General features: G+C 44.0%; 1 protein-coding gene across 5 annotated transcripts in view; it reads right to left on the minus strand.

Moving 5' to 3' along the window:
• The window catches only part of dennd4b (DENN/MADD domain containing 4B), an 81,201-nt gene that overhangs the window by 41,378 nt on the left and 19,280 nt on the right, over nucleotides 1–20,543 (minus strand). For 2 of the 5 annotated variants that reach the window (XM_078251996.1, XM_078251995.1), the window contains exons 1-5: nucleotides 19,272–19,381; nucleotides 9,500–9,859; nucleotides 3,540–3,795; nucleotides 592–661; nucleotides 108–277 (exon numbers count right to left, since the gene is read on the minus strand). In XM_078251996.1, coding sequence (XP_078108122.1) covers nucleotides 108–277; nucleotides 592–661; nucleotides 3,540–3,795; nucleotides 9,500–9,859; nucleotides 19,272–19,321 — 906 coding nt within the window. In that variant the 5' untranslated portion in view covers nucleotides 19,322–19,381. The other 3 variants (XM_078251997.1, XM_078251999.1, XM_078251998.1) reach the window with 2 other exon arrangements.

Raw genomic sequence — 20,543 nt, forward strand, 5'->3', positions numbered from 1 at the left:
AGATGCAAATATTAATCAAAGAATTCAAAGTGTGTGTGTGTGTGTGTGTGTGTGTGTGTGTGTGTGTGTGTGTGTGTGTGTGTGTGTGTGTGTGCGTCTTCTCAGACCTTGTCCCCGGAGGCGGAGGTGAGGACGAAGGTGGAGAAGACTGGCAGCTGGTACTTGGTGTTGAGAGGCCAGCTCTCCACGGTGACGCCCATCGGCAGACAGAAGACCGGCACCAACTCCGGCAGAGGAAACGCCTCCAGGTCCTCCTCCGGGTACCGGCTGATCAGACCTGCAGCACGCAGCAGTTAGCATCTTCACACTTTGAATTTTAATACAGGGTTTCCCCCAGTGTATTGCATGCCAAAACAACAGATATGTACATTATAAAGGCTGCCTATAATGTCAGTTTTTATAAGTTGCCTGAATAACTGAGCTTTTAGGAAGACAAAAGTGGATACAGACGTGAGGAATCAGCTAAGGGGGAGACACTAAGCTAACGTTATGTCTCCCCCCCCCCCGCACAATTATGAGAGTGTGTTGTCCCGTCTGTTGGAGCCCTGATAACACTACAGTGTGAGGTGCAGAAGGGTGACAGATACTCACTGGCTTTGTAGACCAGGGCGTTGGCTTTGGCCACCGCTCTCTTATAGCACACATACATAGCGGGACCCCACTGCAGACAAACACAAACACACAGCTGTGACTCACTCATCTTTTAACAGAAAAGGCGGAAAATGTTAACACGTTAAAGTATATTTCATTAAAGCTAGGGCTGTCCTGAAAATAATCCGACCTTAGAGGAGCATATAGCAAACAAACACGCTAAAAAGGTAATACACAATAAAACAAAGTACCGGTACTGCTGCAGTCAAGAACATTAATACAGAATAGATATTTTACAATTAAAAGATTTACATGTTGTTTATACGTTAGATTAAAGTGCCCATATTATGAAAAAAACACTTTTTCTGGGATTTGGGGTGTTCTTTTGTGTCTCTGGTGCTTCCACACACATACACACTTTGAAAAAAAACCATCCATGCTGTTCTGAGTGAGATACGGTTTCTGAATGTGTCCTGCCTTCAGTCTCCGGGTGAGCTGGTCAAAATCGGCACGGCTTGTGACGTCACAAGCCGAAACGAGCTGGCTAACCGCAACCGTTAGCTCGTAGTGTTAGCATCTAAAGCTAATGCTAACGCTAGCATGCTACCTCGTTCTCAATAGCAAAGCACTGCTACAACACACACCAGTTCACCATAATCTACAAAAGAACTACTTCCATGTGCGCCCCCATTTAGAAGAAGTCTCCCAGCTAATCCTGCCTTGTAACTGACTGAAGGTGGAGAAACAGCCTTTCTTTTACTGTCTATGGAGCTAGCTAGCTGACATGATCTACATCTGAGCTACTGAGCATGTGCGAGTGCAATCAAAGATAGTACAGAAGAAGAAGAAGAAAAGAGGTCTCACTCTGTAGCTAAAACAGAGACCAGCTGAAAAGAGGATCTGCAGCAGTGAGAGAGAGCTGTGCAGTACAACAAAAATATGGTGTTTTCTGAAAATTAAACCATGTAAACCTATTCTGGTACAACCTTAAAATACAATTATGAACCTGAAAATGAGCATAATATGGGCGCTTTAAGAGATTGTTTAGTCTACAAAACTAAGGCCGGCCACACACTGGCTGCGTGGAGTGAGCGTGGCGTTTCTGTTGCGTGGCGGCTGCGTGGATTTTTCTGTGTCTTTACACACCAGAAAGGTGTCTGACGCAGCGCTGCTGCTGCTGCTGCTGCTGCTGCTGTTAGCCTCGTCTGAACACATGGATGTTTCCCATTAATAAACTGCACTCAAGCAGTAGTATACTTCATGTTAAACATAAATATATACTGATCTGATTACAGCAAAGACAACGTCGGCAGTATTGGCGGTAAAATAGGCTGCAGAACATCTCGTTCTGTATTGACAGGTGCAATATTAGAAAATCAATAATTATTTATTTTTATTTTTTTAAATAACATTTATATCTGCATTTATGTCAAAACCTCGAGACTTTCAAACATCAACATGTCATTTATTAATATGTATTTGTGTCAAAATGGCATGCACGCGGTTTCGGCGCGGCTCAAGGCGCGCCTGAGACGTCCGTGTCACGCAGGCAGTGTGCAAGCTCTAACCTGTTACCATGGGAGCTGAAATAAAAACGGACACGCTCACGCAGCTGACACGCCCACGCCACGCAGGCAGTGTAAAGCCGGCCTAAGGGCCCTATCTTGCACCCAGCGCAGCGGAAAGCCTACTCTGATGACTGAGATGACTACAGATTAGGGCTGGGCAGTATATCGATATTATATCGATATCGTGATATGAGACTAGATATCGTCTTAGATTTTGGATATCGTAATATCGTGATATGACATAAATCAGCCGCCTAAGCTGGGGAACCCTACCGCCTTAACTAGGTCGTCAAAAGGTTGCATCATTTCGGCCGAAATGAGAGAAAGAAAAAGAGACGTGGTCCGTCGCTGTCTGGAGGATAACTAGCCAGTTGCTATCGCGCGTGTGTCCGTGAGACTTGTAAGTCGTATAACTTATGTTTTGGGTTTATTTAAGCCTGTTATTGTATTAGTCTATAGTTCTAAAAGTAAAGTAAGTCAGCTGGTGATTTTGTTGTTTGAGTTCTTCACCTGCTAGCTAAGGCTGCACGTGCCTGTTGATTGGATATAATGGCGGTTGTTGAACACCCTCGCTCACTGTGCATTATTTACATGCTAGACGTCAGCTCTGCCATAAGCAGTGACTGTGAGCACCTCTGCACATTGTGACAATGTTGTTTTGCACTTTCTTTTGCACTTTAGTGTTGTATAGTTTGTATACTGTTTGTTAAAATTGTTTCAGTTGTTAAGGAGAAATATTTTTAACCATTTGTATAGTGTTGTATGGTGTTTGTAATGAAAATAAGCATCAATGGTCCACTTGTAAAAGAGTGTAATTACCAAAGGGCCCTTGAACTGATCTTTTTAAAACCAAGGATAGCCTGTAGCGATGTTAGACGTCAGCTCTGCCAGAAGCAGTGACTGTGATCACCTTTGCACATTTTGAATGTTGTTTTGCACTTTCTTATTTATTATTATATATTATTATTTGAATTGTATTCGTCTGACAGCAAACCCCCCAACCCTACCACCTTAACTAACACATTTTCTGCGGGAAACCCTGTAAGTGTTGTCTTCTCCTGGTTGTAAAGGCTGCGTTACAGTAAAGTGATGTCATTTTCTGAACCTACCAGACTGTTGTAACTGTTCTATTATTTGCCTTTACCCACTTAGTCATTATATCCACATTACTGATGATTATTTATCAAAAATCTCATTGTGTAAATATTTTGTGAAAGCACCGATAGTCAACCCAACAATATCGTTGCAGTATCGATATCGAGGTATTTGGTCAAAAATATCGTGATATTTGATTTTCTCCATATCGCCCAGCCCTACTACAGATAATTGTCTTTTTCACAACAACAGACAGAAACACTTCCCAGAAGCCCCGGTGCTCACCATGCCAGTGTTGAGGTTCTTGTCGACGCGGCAGAAGGTGTGCGGGGCGACCTCCCCTTTGCTGGGCAGCAGCAGGGCGATGTCGGTGACGCCCAGCGTGTGGAGGCCCTGCGAGTCCAGAGCCTGCCGGTACGTCAGGAACACGCGGTGGGCCATCGGGGCGCCGCCGGAGTTCAGGTTGGCCGAGCGGCTGTAGGGCGTCGTCTCGATGACAACCCAGCTCTGCTTCAGCTGCTCCTTCCCCTCATACAGAACCCTGCAGGGACAGTTTGACTCAAATTAAAGTGTTCTTTAAGTGTTCAAGTTTTGTTGTGATTGAAAACCTTTATGCTAATCGTTTTACATCAGTGTTTCTCAAATGGGGGTACGTGTCCCCCTAGTGGTACTCTAGAGGACTGCAGGGGGTACGTGTCCCCCTAGTGGTACTCTGGAGGACTGCAGGGGGTACATGTCCCCCTAGGGGTACTCTGGAGGACTGCAGGGGGGTACGTGTCCCCCTAGTGGTACTCTGGAGGACTGCAGGGGGTACATGTCCCCCTAGTGGTACTCTAGAGGACTGCAGGGGGTACGTGTCCCCCTAGTGGTACTCTGGAGGACTGCAGGGGGGTACGTGTCCCCCTAGGGGTACTCTGGAGGACTGCAGGGGGTACGTGTCCCGCTAGGGGTATTTTGAGGACTGCAGGGGGTACGTGTGTATGTTGCTGAAATATGCTGTACAAATAAAGCTGCCTTGCCCTGCCGGAGCTGCTGTCTTCGCAACCCGACCCCGGACAAGCGGATGAAAATGGATGGAGACACACTGAATCTAAAAATATGAGTATCATCATAACTGTGTGTTTAGATTTGACTGAGTTATGACTCTGAAAAGGGGGGAGATTCTTTGCAATCTGGTTTTAAAGTACCTTAATATCCTCCATGAGCTGTGTGTCAGAGCAACTGCTGCAACACGTTGATTATCGGGACAAATCAGCAGCCAAACTACAATGACTAACTTCAAGTTGTTTTTTAGAACGTCATGTACCAATTTTGAAAAAGCCTCTGTTCTATTGAAACGACGGGATGATCTCGTACAATCAGCCTCACAAAATCAGACTTGAGCTCAATTTTTGAGGTTCTGGACCTGCTCACTCTCTGTCAGCTGCAAGAGAAAAATATGTAATCTGCTGTTTAACATAAGAGGATTTGTCTCATTATCCTCCAACACGAGTGTGATGCAGAGTTGAATGTGAAAGACAATAGAGAAGAGTCTGTGTGACGGTGATGGGAACACGACTCAGTCTGCCCACCGCTGTGTTACATAATCCTCTGTGTTATATAAGCTTTAACATGCGTCACGTGAACTGAACGCACTGGACATGATGTCTGTATCATTGTGGTGCTGATGGTATCCGTTCATTTCATATGAAAACAGAATAATTTACAGTGCAACATGCAGACTGTGTTTATTATTACTTATTCAACAACCTTTTATTCTTTCAGACCACTGGTTCTCAAGCTCTTTTCAATAATGTCCCCCTTTGAACAGTTTTTTTTTTAAGCCATGTACCCCCGTAACCAGCGCGAATGATTTTTGGTAGGAAAAAAAGTCTGTATAAAGAGGAAGAATACAGCGATGTCAGAGACAGATTTACTAAACAACAGCCTTGGACCTGGAAAACATTTAGATGCTGATGAAGAAAGGAGACAAAACCTGGAAAAAGACGGTAGAAAGAAGGAAGGAAGGCAAGAATAGGTCGATAATAGTAACAACAATAAAAAGAAACACAGTAGAAAGAAGGAAGGAAGGCAAGAATAGGTCAGAAATAGTAACAACAATAAAAAGAAACACAGTAGAAAGAAGGAAGGCAACACTAGGGCGACAAAAGGGACAAAAATTCCAAAAAGTGACAAACTTCGAAAAAAAAGTGACAAAAACTTTGAAGAAAAAAAAGACAGTATAAAAAAAGTAAGGAATAAAGGCAAGAATAGGTCAAAACAAACGACAAAACCTTCATAAAAGGTGACAAACTTCAAAAACACGTACCCCCTGTAGTCCTCCAGAGTACCACTAGGGGGACACGTATGCCCTGCAGTCCTCCAGAGTACCCCCTAGGGGGACACGTACCCCCTGCAGTCCTCCAAAGTATCCCCAGGGGGACACGTACCCCCTGCAGTCCTCCAAAGTATCCCTAGGGGGACACGTACCCCCTGCAGTCCTCCAAAGTACCCCAAGGGGGACACGTACCCCCTGCAGTCCTCCAAAGTATCCCTAGGGGGACACGTACCCCCTGCAGTCCTCCAAAGTATCCCTAGGGGGACACGTACCCCCTGCAGTCCTCCAAAGTATCCCTAGGGGGACACGTACCCCCTGCAGTCCTCCAAAGTACCCCGATTTGAAAAACACTGCTCTAGTGCAACCTAAATGGTACGTGTCCACGTTGGCGTTTTTCAACAGACAGGGATCGCCCCGTTTCCCAGCATTGGATGCTCGCCACTACCAGTTTCTCTTCACTGACCACCGACAAGCAAAGCAAACAAGCTCCACCCTCCTACGGCTGCAATAGCTGCACCTGATTGGACGAATGCTTCACTCGTAGGGCTGTATGCTCCCGGATTACAAAAGACACCAATGTGGCGGCCCGTTTGGAAACTCTCTCTTATTTTACAAAAATACTTCACAAAAACATTTTATGTCAACTTTATTTGTGTACCCGAAGGACGATTGGGTGCGCTTTATGACTTTATGTGAGAAATAATCTGCAGCTGCTGAATCTGTCTTCCTTTTAGATCGACAACGGTCGGTTTAACCCTGGTGTTGTCTTCCCGTCGACCGTGCAACTTTTTCTGGGTCAAAATGTAAAAAAAATAAAAACATTTCAACGTTGTGGTCGTCTTTTTCAACACGTCTGTTGCTTTTCCCCAAAGTTTTTTTATACGTTTTTTTAAGTGCTGTCAGTTAAACGCGTTAACGCAAACGCATTTTAGCGGCGTACATTTTTTTACCGCGACATTAATGTTCTTTTTGGCTTGACAAACTTTGTAGTTTTATTCACATGCTGTTGTAACAACTAGAACGTTAGAAAAACTACAACACCACACGGATCTAGCTAGACCGGAAACAGAACAACAGGCACGGCGCACACACTTGTTTGGGCTTGCGAGCCGGCCAAAGAGTAGTAGGCTAACGTTACATTTTGAGTGGATGGCGAGCGCGAGACGCCGAAATGGACGCCAATAAGATTCTGAATGGAAAGTTTACTTTTAAAAAGTTGCCAAATGGTTCCATTGACAAGACCAAAGTGATCTGTGTGTTTTGTCGTTGTGAACTGAGCTATCATCGCAACACGTCCAGTCTGAAATACCACTTGATGGCCAAGCACACAGCTGATGGCCGAGCACACAGCTGATGGCCAAGCACACAGCTGGTGGCCGAGCACACAGCTGATGGCCGAGCACACGGGTGATGGCCAAGCACACAGCTAGTGGCTGAAAACACAGCTGATGGCCGAAAACACTGCTGATGGCCAAGCACACAGCTGATGGCCAAGCATACAGCTGAGGGCCAAGCACACAGCTGATGGCCAAGCATACAGCTGATGGCCAAGCACACAGCTGATGACCAACCACACAGCTGATGGCCAACCACACAGCTGATGGCCAACCATACAGCTGAGGGCCAAGCACACAGCTGATGGCCAACCACACAGCTGAGGGCCAACCACACAGCTGAGGGCCAAGCATACAGCTGAGGGCCAAGCACACAGCTGATGACCAAGCACACAGCTGAGGGCCAAGCACACAGCTGAGGGCCAAGCACACAGCTGATGCGAATTCTCCGTCCCCTCGTCAAAGCCAGGCGACAAAAGCACAAAGCAAGCCGATCCACTTTTCCATGTTGATAAGAGCGTTAAAATGAGAAAAAATAATGGGACAAAAAGAACTCTAGGGACATTAAAAATAGATAAAAATGTGAGATTAATTGCGAGTTAATAACTATGACATTAATGCGATTACATTTTGTAATCGTTTGACAGCACTAGTTTTTTTCTGTTACTTCTTACCGATGTTTTTGTTACATTTTTCCTGCACTTTTTTTTAAGTTGTTTTGTTGTTTTTTACCCCACGTTTTTGAAGCTATTTCTGACATTTCTGTCACTCTTTAACGTTCTTTTAACATTTTTTTCTCTCCAAATGCTATAAAATTGAATAAAACACCCACATTCAATGAAAGTACTGAGCTGATCTTTTATTTCAGTGGTTCTCAAACTTTTTTTCAATAATGTACCCCTTTCGAATTGTTTCTTTAAGCCAAGTACCCCCTGACCAGCGCTAATCATTTTCTGTAGAAAAAAAAGTGTATATAAACAGGACAGTAAAGCGCTGTCAGCGATAGGTTTACTAAACAGCCTCGTAACTGAAAAAAAAACATTAAATGCTTAAATGAGAAAAGGAGACAAAAACTGTAAAAAAGACAAAAACTTGGTAGAAAGAAGGAAGGAAGTAAGGCAAGAATAGGTCAAAATAGTATCAAAAACTTGTCTTGACGAAGAAAAAAGCGAGAAACTTGTAAAAAGTAGGACAGCAGAAGGAAGGAAGGATAGATTAGGTCCAAAGAAGGAGACACAAATGTCACATTTTTGGTAGAAAAAAAAGTCTACATAAAGAGGAACAATGTTCTGGACAACAGCCTACTAACTATTAAACATTTTGTTAAATATCTCACGTACCACCTGCAGTCCTCCAGAGTACCCCTAGGGGGACACGTACCCCCTGCAGTCCTCCAGAGTACCCCTAGGGGGACACGTACCCCCTGCAGTCCTCCAGAGTACCCCTAGGGGGACACGTACCCCCTGCAGTCCTCCAAAGTACCCCTAGGGAGAAACGTACCCCCTGCAGTCCTCCAGAGTACCCCTAGGGGGACACGTACCCCCTGCAGTCCTCCAAAGTACCCCTAGGGGGACACGTACCCCCATTTGAGAAACACGGTTTTATTTTACTTGTGAAGAGTAATGGTTGTATGGAACCATCCACGTTATTTATTTTTTTGGACAATTTGGTTGAAAGAAACTCAAATTTCTGATATAGAAACGTTTTGAAAATGGGTCAGATTTCACCCGAGGACGACAGGAGGGTTAAAATATTTTCAGGAATTTTTGAGAGGCAGCGAGTCGAGCTGCCCGCTCCTGATTTGTATGTGGCGTGTGTGTGCTTGTGTGTGCTGAGACTATTTAGCGGAGCCACCGTCGCTGCGTCCGGAGCTTAGCACCGCTGTGATTGGTTTGAAGAAGAGCAAACAACCCAGAGCGTCCTATCCCAGAATGCACCTGTGGTGTAGCGAGACCTTACTCCACAGTAGGGTTGCCCGATATTGATATTATATATCACGTGTCAAACTCAAGGCCCGCGGGCCGAACCCGGCCCCTGGCAGGTTTTGATCCGGCCCGCATATCAGTTTAGGTTCAAAATAAATGTTGGCCCGCCTAGTTGTGCACCAAAACAAAAAGACAGGAAACAGTTTTTCAAACGGCAACTACACGACACTTAGAGCAGAATCTGGTAGATTTGCCGACTTTGGGACTCCCAGAAATTCCCACAGAAGCAGAGAGTTTTATTTAAACCTGGGAAACAGGTCGCTGTGAGTCGACTTTTAAAATGTAATCTTTGTTTTGCTTGATTTGCTAAGACTTCTAAGGAACTATTTGCTGCCTTTTTCAGGGCGTTATGTGTACCAAACTGTAAGTGAGAAGACTATATGAGACGTGGAATAATACAGTCAAAAATATATTGGACTTTTTCAAAATAAAAGCATGAAAATAAACTCTATATGTCTGGCCCTTGATGCGATTCTCCTTTTCCAGAGTGGCCCTTAGTGAAGTTTGACACCCCTGTTATATATGATATTGTGCACCCCTAATCCACAGCGCTGTGGAGATGTGGAGCTGGCAATGCGAGACCAAACACAAGTTAACAGTAGATCTCACCCCAGGTCCAGTATGGGTGGTTTGTCCCCTCCCCGACGATAGCACAGGTACAGGTGAGGGTTGTTGATGAGGCCGGTGCTCAGCTCGGCCGAGTGTCCGCCCAGCGTCTTCTCAATGCAGGTGAAGCCCTCGGGCACTTCCTCCCCGAGCCCCCGGGCGATCACTGCCAGGTCCGTCACCGACTCCACCGCTCGGCCCGACGAGGCCGAGGAAGAGGAGGACGAGGAGGAGGAGTTGCAGGTTTTTATGCCATACTCGTCTAGGGGCTTCCAGGCCCCCGCAGGGTCGAGTCCTGCCACTACAAAGTAGTCCACCAGCTGGGGACATTTCTCCTCGGTCATGCCGTCTGTCTGCCCTCCACTGCAGAGAGAGAGAGAGAGAGAGAGAGAGAGAGAGAGAGAGAGAGAGAGAGAGAGAGAGATTATTATTCAAATATCACACGTAGAGAGATTTATGAATTCAAAGAGACCGGTACAAAATTTTAGTTTACAGCTTTGCGGTGTGTAGCTAGGTCTATGGTAGGGTTTTGCAGTGTGTAGCTAGGTCTACGGTAGGGCTAGGTCTACGGTAGGGCTAGGTCTACGGTAGGGCTAGGTCTACGGTAGGGTTTTGCGGTGTGTAGCTAGGTCTACGGTAGTGCTAGGTCTACGGTAGGGCTAGGTCTACGGTAGGGTTTTGCGGTGTGTAGCTAGGTCTACGGTAGGGCTAGGTCTACGGTAGGGTTTTGCGGGTTATAGCTAGATCTACGGTAGGGTTTTGCGGTGTGTAGCTAGGTTTATGGTAGGTAGGTACGGCTGTCATTTCCAGTGTGAAGGCTCTGCAAGATGTCGTAGCGCATTGGTTCCGTACCTCTGAATTTTGGTAACTACATGCCCACTGTGCGTGCTGCGCTTTCAGTTCAGTTGGGAAAGATTGGCGGAGCAGGTTCGCCTGTACAAACGTCTGTGTGGTTCTTCATGTACAGACCCCAGTTCTCAACAGTGTTACAGGCATTTCGATTTGGAGATAAACGACAGTCACGTTAATGAGTAGATAACTGTACTGTTTTCGCGGTACGTCGGTGTTTATCATGGATGTGTTTACTACTGTTGCCAGGCAGCCTGCTTCCCTTTACTTCCGCCCTCTTCTTCGCTACTACTTCTTGCTTATTCACATATTATTTTGTCTGTACCCCCTCTGGTGTTTGGGAGAATACCGCAACGAACGATGCGTTGAGCATAAATGTCTATACACATGCTCGTACACTTAAGGGATACTTTGCCGATTTTAAACTAGTCCTGTTTCATGGCAGTTTGTTTGTAGCAGCTACCAGCTAGCGGCAGGATCGAGACAGGGACCAGGATAGGTGAATGTAAACAATGTCTGAGTTGATAACGCATGGTGTTGTCACGTTAGGGCCCTGTTCATGTTGCACAGACATTTTAATTGCATTTCATGTCTGTTAAGAGGCACAAAGGCACTCTAAAACTTGCCCCGACAACTGCCATTTTAGCTCAATTGGCCGAAATTCTCCTTTACCTCGCATCTTCCATTATGGTACATCTGGTAACAATGTGCAATTTGTTGTTTTTATAATGTTTTTTTCTTTTCTTAGAATAGAAGCTCTAAATAATTGCTGCCAAAAAAGCTGATTTGAGTTTGAGAGAGAGAAACAGAGCGACATATAAGAGACACGGAGTGAGAGAGACAGACTGCCAATGGTGTTGTTTATTTACCAAATCAATATGTGATTAAACTCTGTGTGTGTGTGTTTCTGTCCGTCTGTCCGCCTGTCTGTGTGTTTCTGTCCATCTGTCTGTGTGTGTGTGTGTGTGTGTCTCTGTCTCTCTCTCTCTCTCCGTGTCTGTGTGTGTGTCTCTGTCTGTGTCTCTCTGTGTGTGTGTGTTTGTGTGTCTCTCTCTCTCTGTGTCTGTGTCTCTGTCTATGTGTCTGTGTGTCTGTGTGTCTCTCTCTCCCTCTGTCTGTGTGTGTGTCTCTGTGTGTGTGTGTGTCTCTCTCTCTCTCTGTCTCTCTACGTGTCTGTGTGTGTGTGTGTTTGTGTGTCTCTCTCTCCCTCTGTGTCTGTGTGTGTCTCTGTGTGTGTGTCTCTCTCTCTGTGTCTGTGTGTGTGTGTGTGTGTATGTGTGTCTCTCTCTCTCTGTGTCTCTGTGTGTGTGTGTCTCTGTGTGTGTCACAGTAAACTGTAGTGCACTCTGTCAGTGAGGAAATCTGTGTGTGTGTGTGGTCCATTAAAAAAGGGAAGTGATTGTGATGAAATCGGCTGTTTCAGCTGAAATTGCCATTCTTATTTTTTGCATTTCAGCAGACAACGCCCCTTTTTGTAAAACTGAGCTGGTAGCAGACGTTTGCCACAGTAAAAAGGTGAAGTTTAGATGCGTTTATAGGAGAGGATGGAGGTTAACCTAGCAGCAGAATACTGGATAAACTGTGTTTGTATTTCACGTGTGAAGTGGTTCTTCACTGCAGCAAACAGAACTGCTGAGGGGAATCACTAGCCTGCATAATGCAGCGATGATCTTTAACCAAACACAGTTTAAAGAGTGACAACTCATGGGTCCTCTTTCTTCACTTCAAGCGAAGGTGCAACATAGCAGCTCGTCAATGCTGTTGATGTTTTCAAACTAGGCCTGTATCATTTCAAAATTTTGCTGGAAGATTGCAAATAACAATATAATTGTCTCATTTAGGGATTTCATGTTAGGGATGCACCAACTCCAGATTTTTTGGTGTTCTGCCGAATCCTGAACCCCCTGGTTGAGGTTCTGCTGAGTCCTGAACCCCCTTGTTGAGGTTCTGCTGAATCCTCGTCCCGTCCTCAGTCCATGAACACAGTCAACACATTAATGAAGTAAACACTGACTGTCCTTCCTTTGCCGTACCTGAAGTTGCTGCATTCTGGCTGCTGTCTGTAGATTCCTTCATGCTCAGCTCGTATTCTTCCAGATGTTTCATACCAGATGTTGTAACAGCGGTGATGTTGTGTATTGTTTAGGGTCCTCGCCACCACCAGACTAATCAGCATTGCAGATTGAACATGTAGCTGGACTTGAATGGTCTTCTTTTGACTGAAAGTACTGCCAAACAACACTTTTTCTCCTCTCTAGTTCCATTTTCACTTCCTCTCAGCCTGCTGCATTGAAGCTCCACCTACGTAAACACCTTCCCGTAATCAACGGCGCCGTCATCACGTCGACCAGTGTAGCGCGCGGAGTGCAAGCGTAGGGTTCGGTTCGTCAAAAAGCCCAATATTCAGCCGAATCCGAAGCTTAATCCTGGTTCAGCTTTAGGTGATGTTCTGCCTGTGTTTAGAAGTGGTGAATGGACAGCTCACAGCAACTTAACCCTCGTGTTGTCTTCCCCGTCGACCAACAAGCAACCTTTTGTTTTTCTGGGTCAAAATGTAAAAAAGATTCCAACGTTTTTGGCGTCTTTTTCGACACTTTTGTCACAGTCTTTGTCAATATTTTTCTGCGCTTTTTTGATTTTTTTTTAAGCTTTTCCCACGTTTTTGTCACTTTTCTTGACGTTTTTGAAGATTATCCTGCCGTTTGTGTCACTTTTTTCGATGTTTTTGTCACTTTTGACTTTTTTTTTCGTTTTTCGACGTTCTATTATATGACCATGACCATTTATTTAACTTGTGAAGAGCGTTACTTTGTTTTTTATTTGGTTGAAAGGAACCCACATTTCTGTGTCTGTGTGTCTGTGTCTCTCTCTCTCTGTGTGTGTGTGTCTGTCTGTCTGTGTGTATGCGTCTCTGTGTCTCTCTCTCTCTCTCTCTCTCTCTCTATGTCTGTGTGTGTCTCTTGTGTGTGTGTGTCTCTGTGTGTCTCCGTGTGTGTGTGTGTCTCTCTCTCTCTCTGTGCCTGTGTGTGTGTGTGTCTGTGTGTGTGTGTGTGTGTGTGTGTGTGTGTGTCTCTCTCTGTGTGTGTCTGTGTGTGTGTGTGTGTGTGTGTGTGTCTGTGCTGAAAGCTCTCTTATGTAACTGTAAATGTCCCTTGCCCTCTCTAACCCTCCATCCTCTTATTTTCTTCTCTGGCTCTAACTCATGAAGGGGAATAAGACAGACAGATGATGTGACTTATATAGAATATAACTTGCTTAAGAAGACATTTTTTCCATGAAGTCTTCTATCGTGCAGATTTAAATGAACACAACCTTCAGTAAGCAAATCAAATGTGCACATAAAAGCAACAACCATTAGAAACAAGCAATGTGAAATTGTGAATGTAAATTATTGTCATCAAGCACGGCTTTTATGATAAGTGAAATATATTAAGTGGTGCTGTGCCCTGGTAACCGTTTCATCCCTAGCTCCCGGCTTAAAAACAGAGAACATGTGTGCGATGGATAAAATGCTCTTTGAACCAGAGATGTCTTCCTGCGAGGGGATGGACGACTCATCGCTGTCATCACAGGGTGAAAGTGAGAGAGAAACGTTAACGAAAAAAGGAAGAAGTGGAAAGAACAGAGGGGAGGCAGGGTTAAAAGGGTCAGCTGGCAACAGGAAGAAGATTGGCAACCTGTTTCCTGTTCACTGATGACTTCCTGGTGACACGGCAGCACATGTGACAAAACACTGCAGCTCACACACACACACACACACACACACACACACACACACAGTTATCTCATCAACAACACTAATCTACTGTACAACTTCAGTCTGGACATCTAAAGCCTCTGTGACAGATCTGTACGTCCACATGTACACAAAAAACTCCCTTACTGTATAGTACTAAAGTTAAATATAAATCAAGCAGTAGTGGTGCACGATATATCGGCCGCCGATATAATATCGGCCGATATGGTAATTTTTTTTACACATCGGTATCGGTTCGATGTCAAATTATATATAATTATATGAATATTTATTTTTTTCTTTTGAAAATCTGATGACAGTCATATTTTGCACAAGGTGCCCAATATCAGTCATTTCTGAAAATAAATCACAAAAGTAAAAAAGAAAATGCGTTTTGGAAAATAGTTCTTTATTTGAGTATCATAAAAATGTGTTTTCTATACAGAGATATCGACATCGGTAAATATCGGTATCGGCCATAACAGCAATATTAATATCGGTTATCGGTATCGGCCACAATTTTCATATCGGTGCATCACTATCAAGCAGTAACGTGAGATTTCAGGCACTTGTGAATATCATTTTGCATCGTCCAAGGTGTAAAATGTACTTTTTTGTCCACCGGACAAATGGCTAGTAGGGTTGGGTACAGAACTAGGTACTGTGTAAAGCACTGGAATTAGGGTTGGGTATCGTTTGGGTTTTTTCCGATAGCGGTGCTAAAGCGATACGGTGCCGGTGCCTAAACTGATACTTTTTAAGAAAGTCAAAAAAAAACAAAAAAAACAGGAGGGTACTAAACAACAGTCGGCAACATTAAATAACAGCTTGTTTATTGCTAAGGCCAAATGGTCACAATTAACTATAACAATAACTTATTTCACCAGTAAATTGCTGGTGAACGACAAAAACAAGCACCAGATCGGAAAAGGGTATTTTACAATAACTTTGAATGCACCACGAGGCTGGCGAGGCGAGTTTCAAGTGAACGCACCGTCTGTGTTGTTTTTCCAACAACGGCAGCTGCACACTGCTTAACGTCCCGCTGTTGGAATCCTCTACAGTGAAATACAGTCACACTTTACACCGTTTAGCTGTCAGCATTTTAACCGTGTTTAATCCAGCTGCTAGCTAGCGGTAGGCTAACGTTACCTTAGGCCTGTCACGATAACACATTTTGCTAATAATATCCAGTGTTATAATAATAATGATAATGGCATAATAATGCAGGTACACCTTTTCAAAGATCAATAAACTTTTATTTCTAAATAATATTTAACACTGGAACTGGAAGACATTTTAAATATCCACAATATGTCTTTGATCTCCTTTAGTATGTCGTCTTTCACGCTGTTGTACAGTTGTGGGATTGCCGTTTGTGACACGTATGTCCTCCCAGGTAATTCCTACTGGCTGTCAAATGTTTGCAGCAATCCTCGAGTGTTTGTGCGATAGACTACAGACTCTGTACTACATTTAACAATTACTTATTAAACACTAAATATTAAATTGAAATAATATATAATTAATACATTATATCTATCTATTTCTATGTGGCTATGTGCCACATGGCGAGTAAATGTTTGTACCAAAATAGTTCTGTTTTTCAGTCTTCATTTTGGCGAAGGTGCAGCTTCTGCTCCTCTGCAGGTCGGAGTTCGCGGGGGCGGGCCAACACGCATGCACGCACGAAAACACAAGACTTTCACCCAGGAAACAGGTGTTCATGTCCTGGGAGTACTATTTAAAAGGTTGTGGTTTTACTACAACCTTATTCCTAATCTTAACTAGTCATTTTGGTGTCTAAACTGTAACTGGAATGTAACGGCAGGGTTTACAGGCTTGGGCTACGGTTCACTTTTTGCTGCTTCTAACGTAACATGATTGCTGGATATAACAAGCACACTTTTCTTCACGTTCCTGGAGCACGAGCGGACAGCTGACAGGAACATCGCGACTGTTGAGTAAGGTTGGGGGGAAAAAAGGCGCTACATAACGCTGGCTTCTCCTTGTCTATTATTAAGAGGAAAGTCCATAAAAAGCCTTTTGCCAACACTAAATGTCAAACAAAAGCCAGACACTATATCATATTAAGTTGCTGTGAGTTGTCCATTCACCACTTCTAAACACAGGCAGAACATCACCTAATCTTGGAGCTTTGATCCTCTACAGCAGGGTTCTTCAACGTTTTATTGACTCTGAGGACCCCCCCCCTAGGGGTCCCGGACCCCCTGTTGAAGATCCCTACTCTACAGCGCTGTGCAATCTCGGAGCTCTCTTCCAAACGGTCACTGTACTAGTCAGGGCTGAACGATTAATTGCATTTGCAATTATATCGCAATATATTAAAACGCGATTTCCTAATCGCAAAGGCTGCGATTTGGTCACGTGACTCGCGAGTGCAAATCAGTCTGCACCCGCAGAGAAAGCATCAATTTAGCATGCTAACGCTACGCCGTACCTTGAGCAGATTTCTGTCATTCAAACAACTCTGAGTTGTAGTTTAAAACTTTTACAGCCATTTTAATAAAATGAAGGGTTTTATTCGGGCTTGCAGTTAATGGATACAGGCACGGAGAACTGAAGGCTCGGTTAGCAACGATTAGCTCTGATTAGCGGTTATCTCCAGTTAGCTAGCTCCGTTATAAATCTATGGAGTGGAGGAGAGGGATAACAACCAGACTCTGATAAATGACGTTCGGGAGCTTTCACAGCAGCGTGGCTGCGTTGTTTCAACGGTTATATTAGTACAGTTAATCCCACGACAAGACCAGCAGCAGCATGCTACTGCTAACGTAACGATAGCCTCTCTGAGAAAGTGCAACGTTGACGCCGTCAGGCACACGGCACGCAACTTCATGAGGGGGAGGGAGGGGCTGGAGGCAGCTCCTCTGGGTGCGCTGTAAAAAACAGCATTTAAAATGTGCAATCAACTAAATAATCTAAATACTACTAAGTACTAGTAGTATTTAGTAGTTATTAATCTAAATAACTACTAAGTGTGGTAAAGCCACATATTTGTTTTTATATTTCTGCAATCAGCACTTCAGTGTGATTTGTTTCTGACGTTATGAATGTTTACACCAGGCTTGGTCAGTGCTCAGTATTACTAGTAGTACTACTGTGACTGAAGTAGTTAAATAATAGAGGTCATTCATATAAATTCATGCATCACCTGATTTCATCATCACATCCAGGCCAGGCCTCCAGGAAACAACAGTTTGTTTCATCTATCCAATCTTGTGTTGTTCATACTATACAATGATGTATTGCTTGTCTTTGTTGAATAATACAGAAGACAAAGAGCTTAAGAAACTATCGCATATTGAATCGCGATATTATTGAAAACAATCGTTCAGCCCTAGTACTAGTACTATACATAAATTAGGGATGCACCAAATCCAGGATTCAGCTTCGGATTCGGCTGAATATTGGGCTTTTTGACGGGGTTCGGTTTCTGCTGAACCCTACGCTTGCTCTCCGCGCGCTACGCTGGTCGACGTGATGACGGCGCCGTTGATTACAGGAAGGTGTTTACGTAGGTGGAGCTTCAATGCAGCAGGCTGAGAGGAAGTGGAAATGGAACTGGTGAGCAGAAAAAGTGTTGTTTGGCAGTACTTTCAGTCAAAAGAAGACCATTCAAGTCCAGCTACATGTTCAATCTGCAATGCTGATTAGTCTGGTGGTGGCGAGGACCCTAAACAATACACAACATCACCGCTGTTACAACATCTGGTATGAAACATCTGGAAGAATACGAGCTGAGCATGAAGGAATCTACAGACAGCAGCCAGAATGCAGCAACTTCAGGTACGGCAAAGGAAGGACAGTCACTGTTTACTTCATTAATGTGTTGACTGTGTTCATGGACTGAGGACGGGACGAGGATTCGGCAGAATCTCAACCAGGGGATTCAGGATTCGGCCAAACACCAAAAAATCTGGAGTTGGTGCATCCCTAACATGAAATCCCTAAATGAGACAATTATATTGTTATTTGCAATTATTTCTGAGTCCAGCAAAATTTTGAAATGATACAGGCCTAGTTTGAAAACATCAACAGCATTGACGAGCTGCTATGTTGCACCTTCGCTTGAAGTGAAGAAAGAGGACCCATGAGTTGTCACTCTTTAAACTGTGTTTGGTTAAAGATCATCGCTGCATTATGCAGGCTAGTGATTCCCCTCAGCAGTTCTGTTTGCTGCAGTGAAGAACCACTTCACACATAAAGGATAGGGGAGGGGCGTTGTCTGCTGAAATGCAAAAAATAAGAATGGCAATTACAGCTGAAACAGCCGATTTCATCACAGTCACTTCCCTTTTTTAATGGACCATGTGCAACAATGGAAAACACACACACACACAGATTTCCTCACTGACAGAGTGTACTACAGTCTACTGTGACACACACACACACACACACACACACACACTTCCTCACTGACAGAGTGTACCATAGTTTACTGTGTGGGTACAACCACTGGATCACTTATTGTTTGAAACGACGGCTCAGAACAGAGAGAAGTAGGATTGAAACTCAAGATTCTCCTCAATCACATTTATTGCCAAGCAAGTTTGCACTTGTGAGGAATTTGCCTCGGTAAACAATAAAGATATTAAAAAAAAGGGAATAAAAAAATAAAACAAAGTACTGCTACAGTCAAAGAACATAAATGCAGAATAGATAAATGAGAAGTCTGTTCAAAAGCATTTTCATTATGGATTTATATGTTGTTTTTATATGTTAGATTAAGAGATAGTTTAGTCTACAAAACTAAACTCTTATGCCGACCTTACACCAAACAACTTTTCAGACAAATATCCAACCTGGGAATGAAATCCTGAGAGTCTTGATGTTCCGACAAAGTCAAACGTGCGTTTGATATCATCCTACACTTGAAGTCTTGGTGGTCAAATCTTCTAGTCTGAGACTAAAAACTCAGAGCCATTACGACGTGATGTCACACTTCAGTCTTCTAGCAGATGGTATTACCCCATTAAGTGACATCTTTAAATGTCCAAAAACACAAGTCAGTTTACTGTAACGTATGACCGATGATTGACAAAGACCAAAACGACCGATTAATATATTATAATATTACTTTAAAAGTAATGGATTATCAGAATAGTTGGGGATTATTTTTCTAGCAGCCTGACAAACACAAAATAATAATCAAAGTTGCAGACGAACCTGAAGCGTTTCCCCCACAAGATTGTTGGTACTATTTCAAACACAATCATCACCAGATATGTCCATATACTTCCGTATACAACAGTACCTAATAAAAGGTTTCTAACTGTTATTACCCTGTTCCTCAGCAGCGTCCTTTAGGCCCCTTTGTAACGTTTCAGCCTCCCCCCCCCCCAGCAAAGGACATTATGGTCCCGCACTGGAGCGAGACACGATGTCGTCCGCCCAACGGCTGGATGTGATGTAACGTTACACTCTCTGTGGTTAAGGCTTTGATGCTCAACTTCCACTTTTAAAATCCACATTTACAGACGCACGAGACCCTTCATTTTAGGGAAATAACATAGAATATTACACTTTCTGAGTCCTTCAGACCACTGGTTCTCAAGCTCTTTTCAATAATGGTCCCCCTTTGAACAGTTTTTTTTAAGCCATGTACCCCCTAACCAGGACATACGTACACACACACACACACACACACACAGGTTTGTGGCACTATCTTTGTGGGGACCCGCTGGCCGGCATCACGATGGAGCCATCGTGATGCCACGCCCCCCACCCTGTCAGACACACACTAATCCTAGTCGCGGGTGCTGGACGGGAAATTGACAAGTGCGTTGGTCTTAAACTAGCAAAGACACTTGCGTCGGGCTTTGCGATGTGCTGCGCAGGGTGCAAGATAGGGCCCCTTAAGTGGAAGCTACTTTTTTCCCCCTTACGTGCAACCTATTTGTGAAAAAGACCACCGCTTTGAGCAGACTGGACTGGCTGTAGTGATACAGTCTCTCTCTCTCCCCGTCAGTAGTAGCTCGCTCTACCTGCTAGTTGGACACAGCGATCTCTAGCGAGAGAGAAAAAAGCGTTGGAATGCTATCACACTTTCCTTTCTCCCCTCATTGGACTAAGTTTGTCGACACTACTGTGAGTCTGATGTCCTGTAGGTACGGGACGATGTAATGCAGTATTTATGAAAGTACGTTAGCAACAGTAGGCTAATTCACAAGGGTGCTATTTTATGTGTGAGCTAATATTGCGCATCTGTTCACGTGCGCTGCAAGAGTTGTGTTTCTCTTTACTGAATGCGTTTTTCAGTGCAAACATAACTGAGAATGTAGTTTAATCTCAGTAATGATGGTATATTAGGTCATTACTGTTGCTCTGGTGAAGGCAAACGTCCCACTACTGTCGTTAAGCAGATCACGGACATCTGATTGACTTTACTGCACCGTAGTTAAGTGAAAGTAGGTCAAGTTGTAATGTACTGCCCCTACC

The sequence above is a fragment of the Sander vitreus genome, chromosome 6 (assembly GCF_031162955.1).
Source record: "Sander vitreus isolate 19-12246 chromosome 6, sanVit1, whole genome shotgun sequence".
NCBI lineage: Eukaryota > Metazoa > Chordata > Actinopteri > Perciformes > Percidae > Sander > Sander vitreus.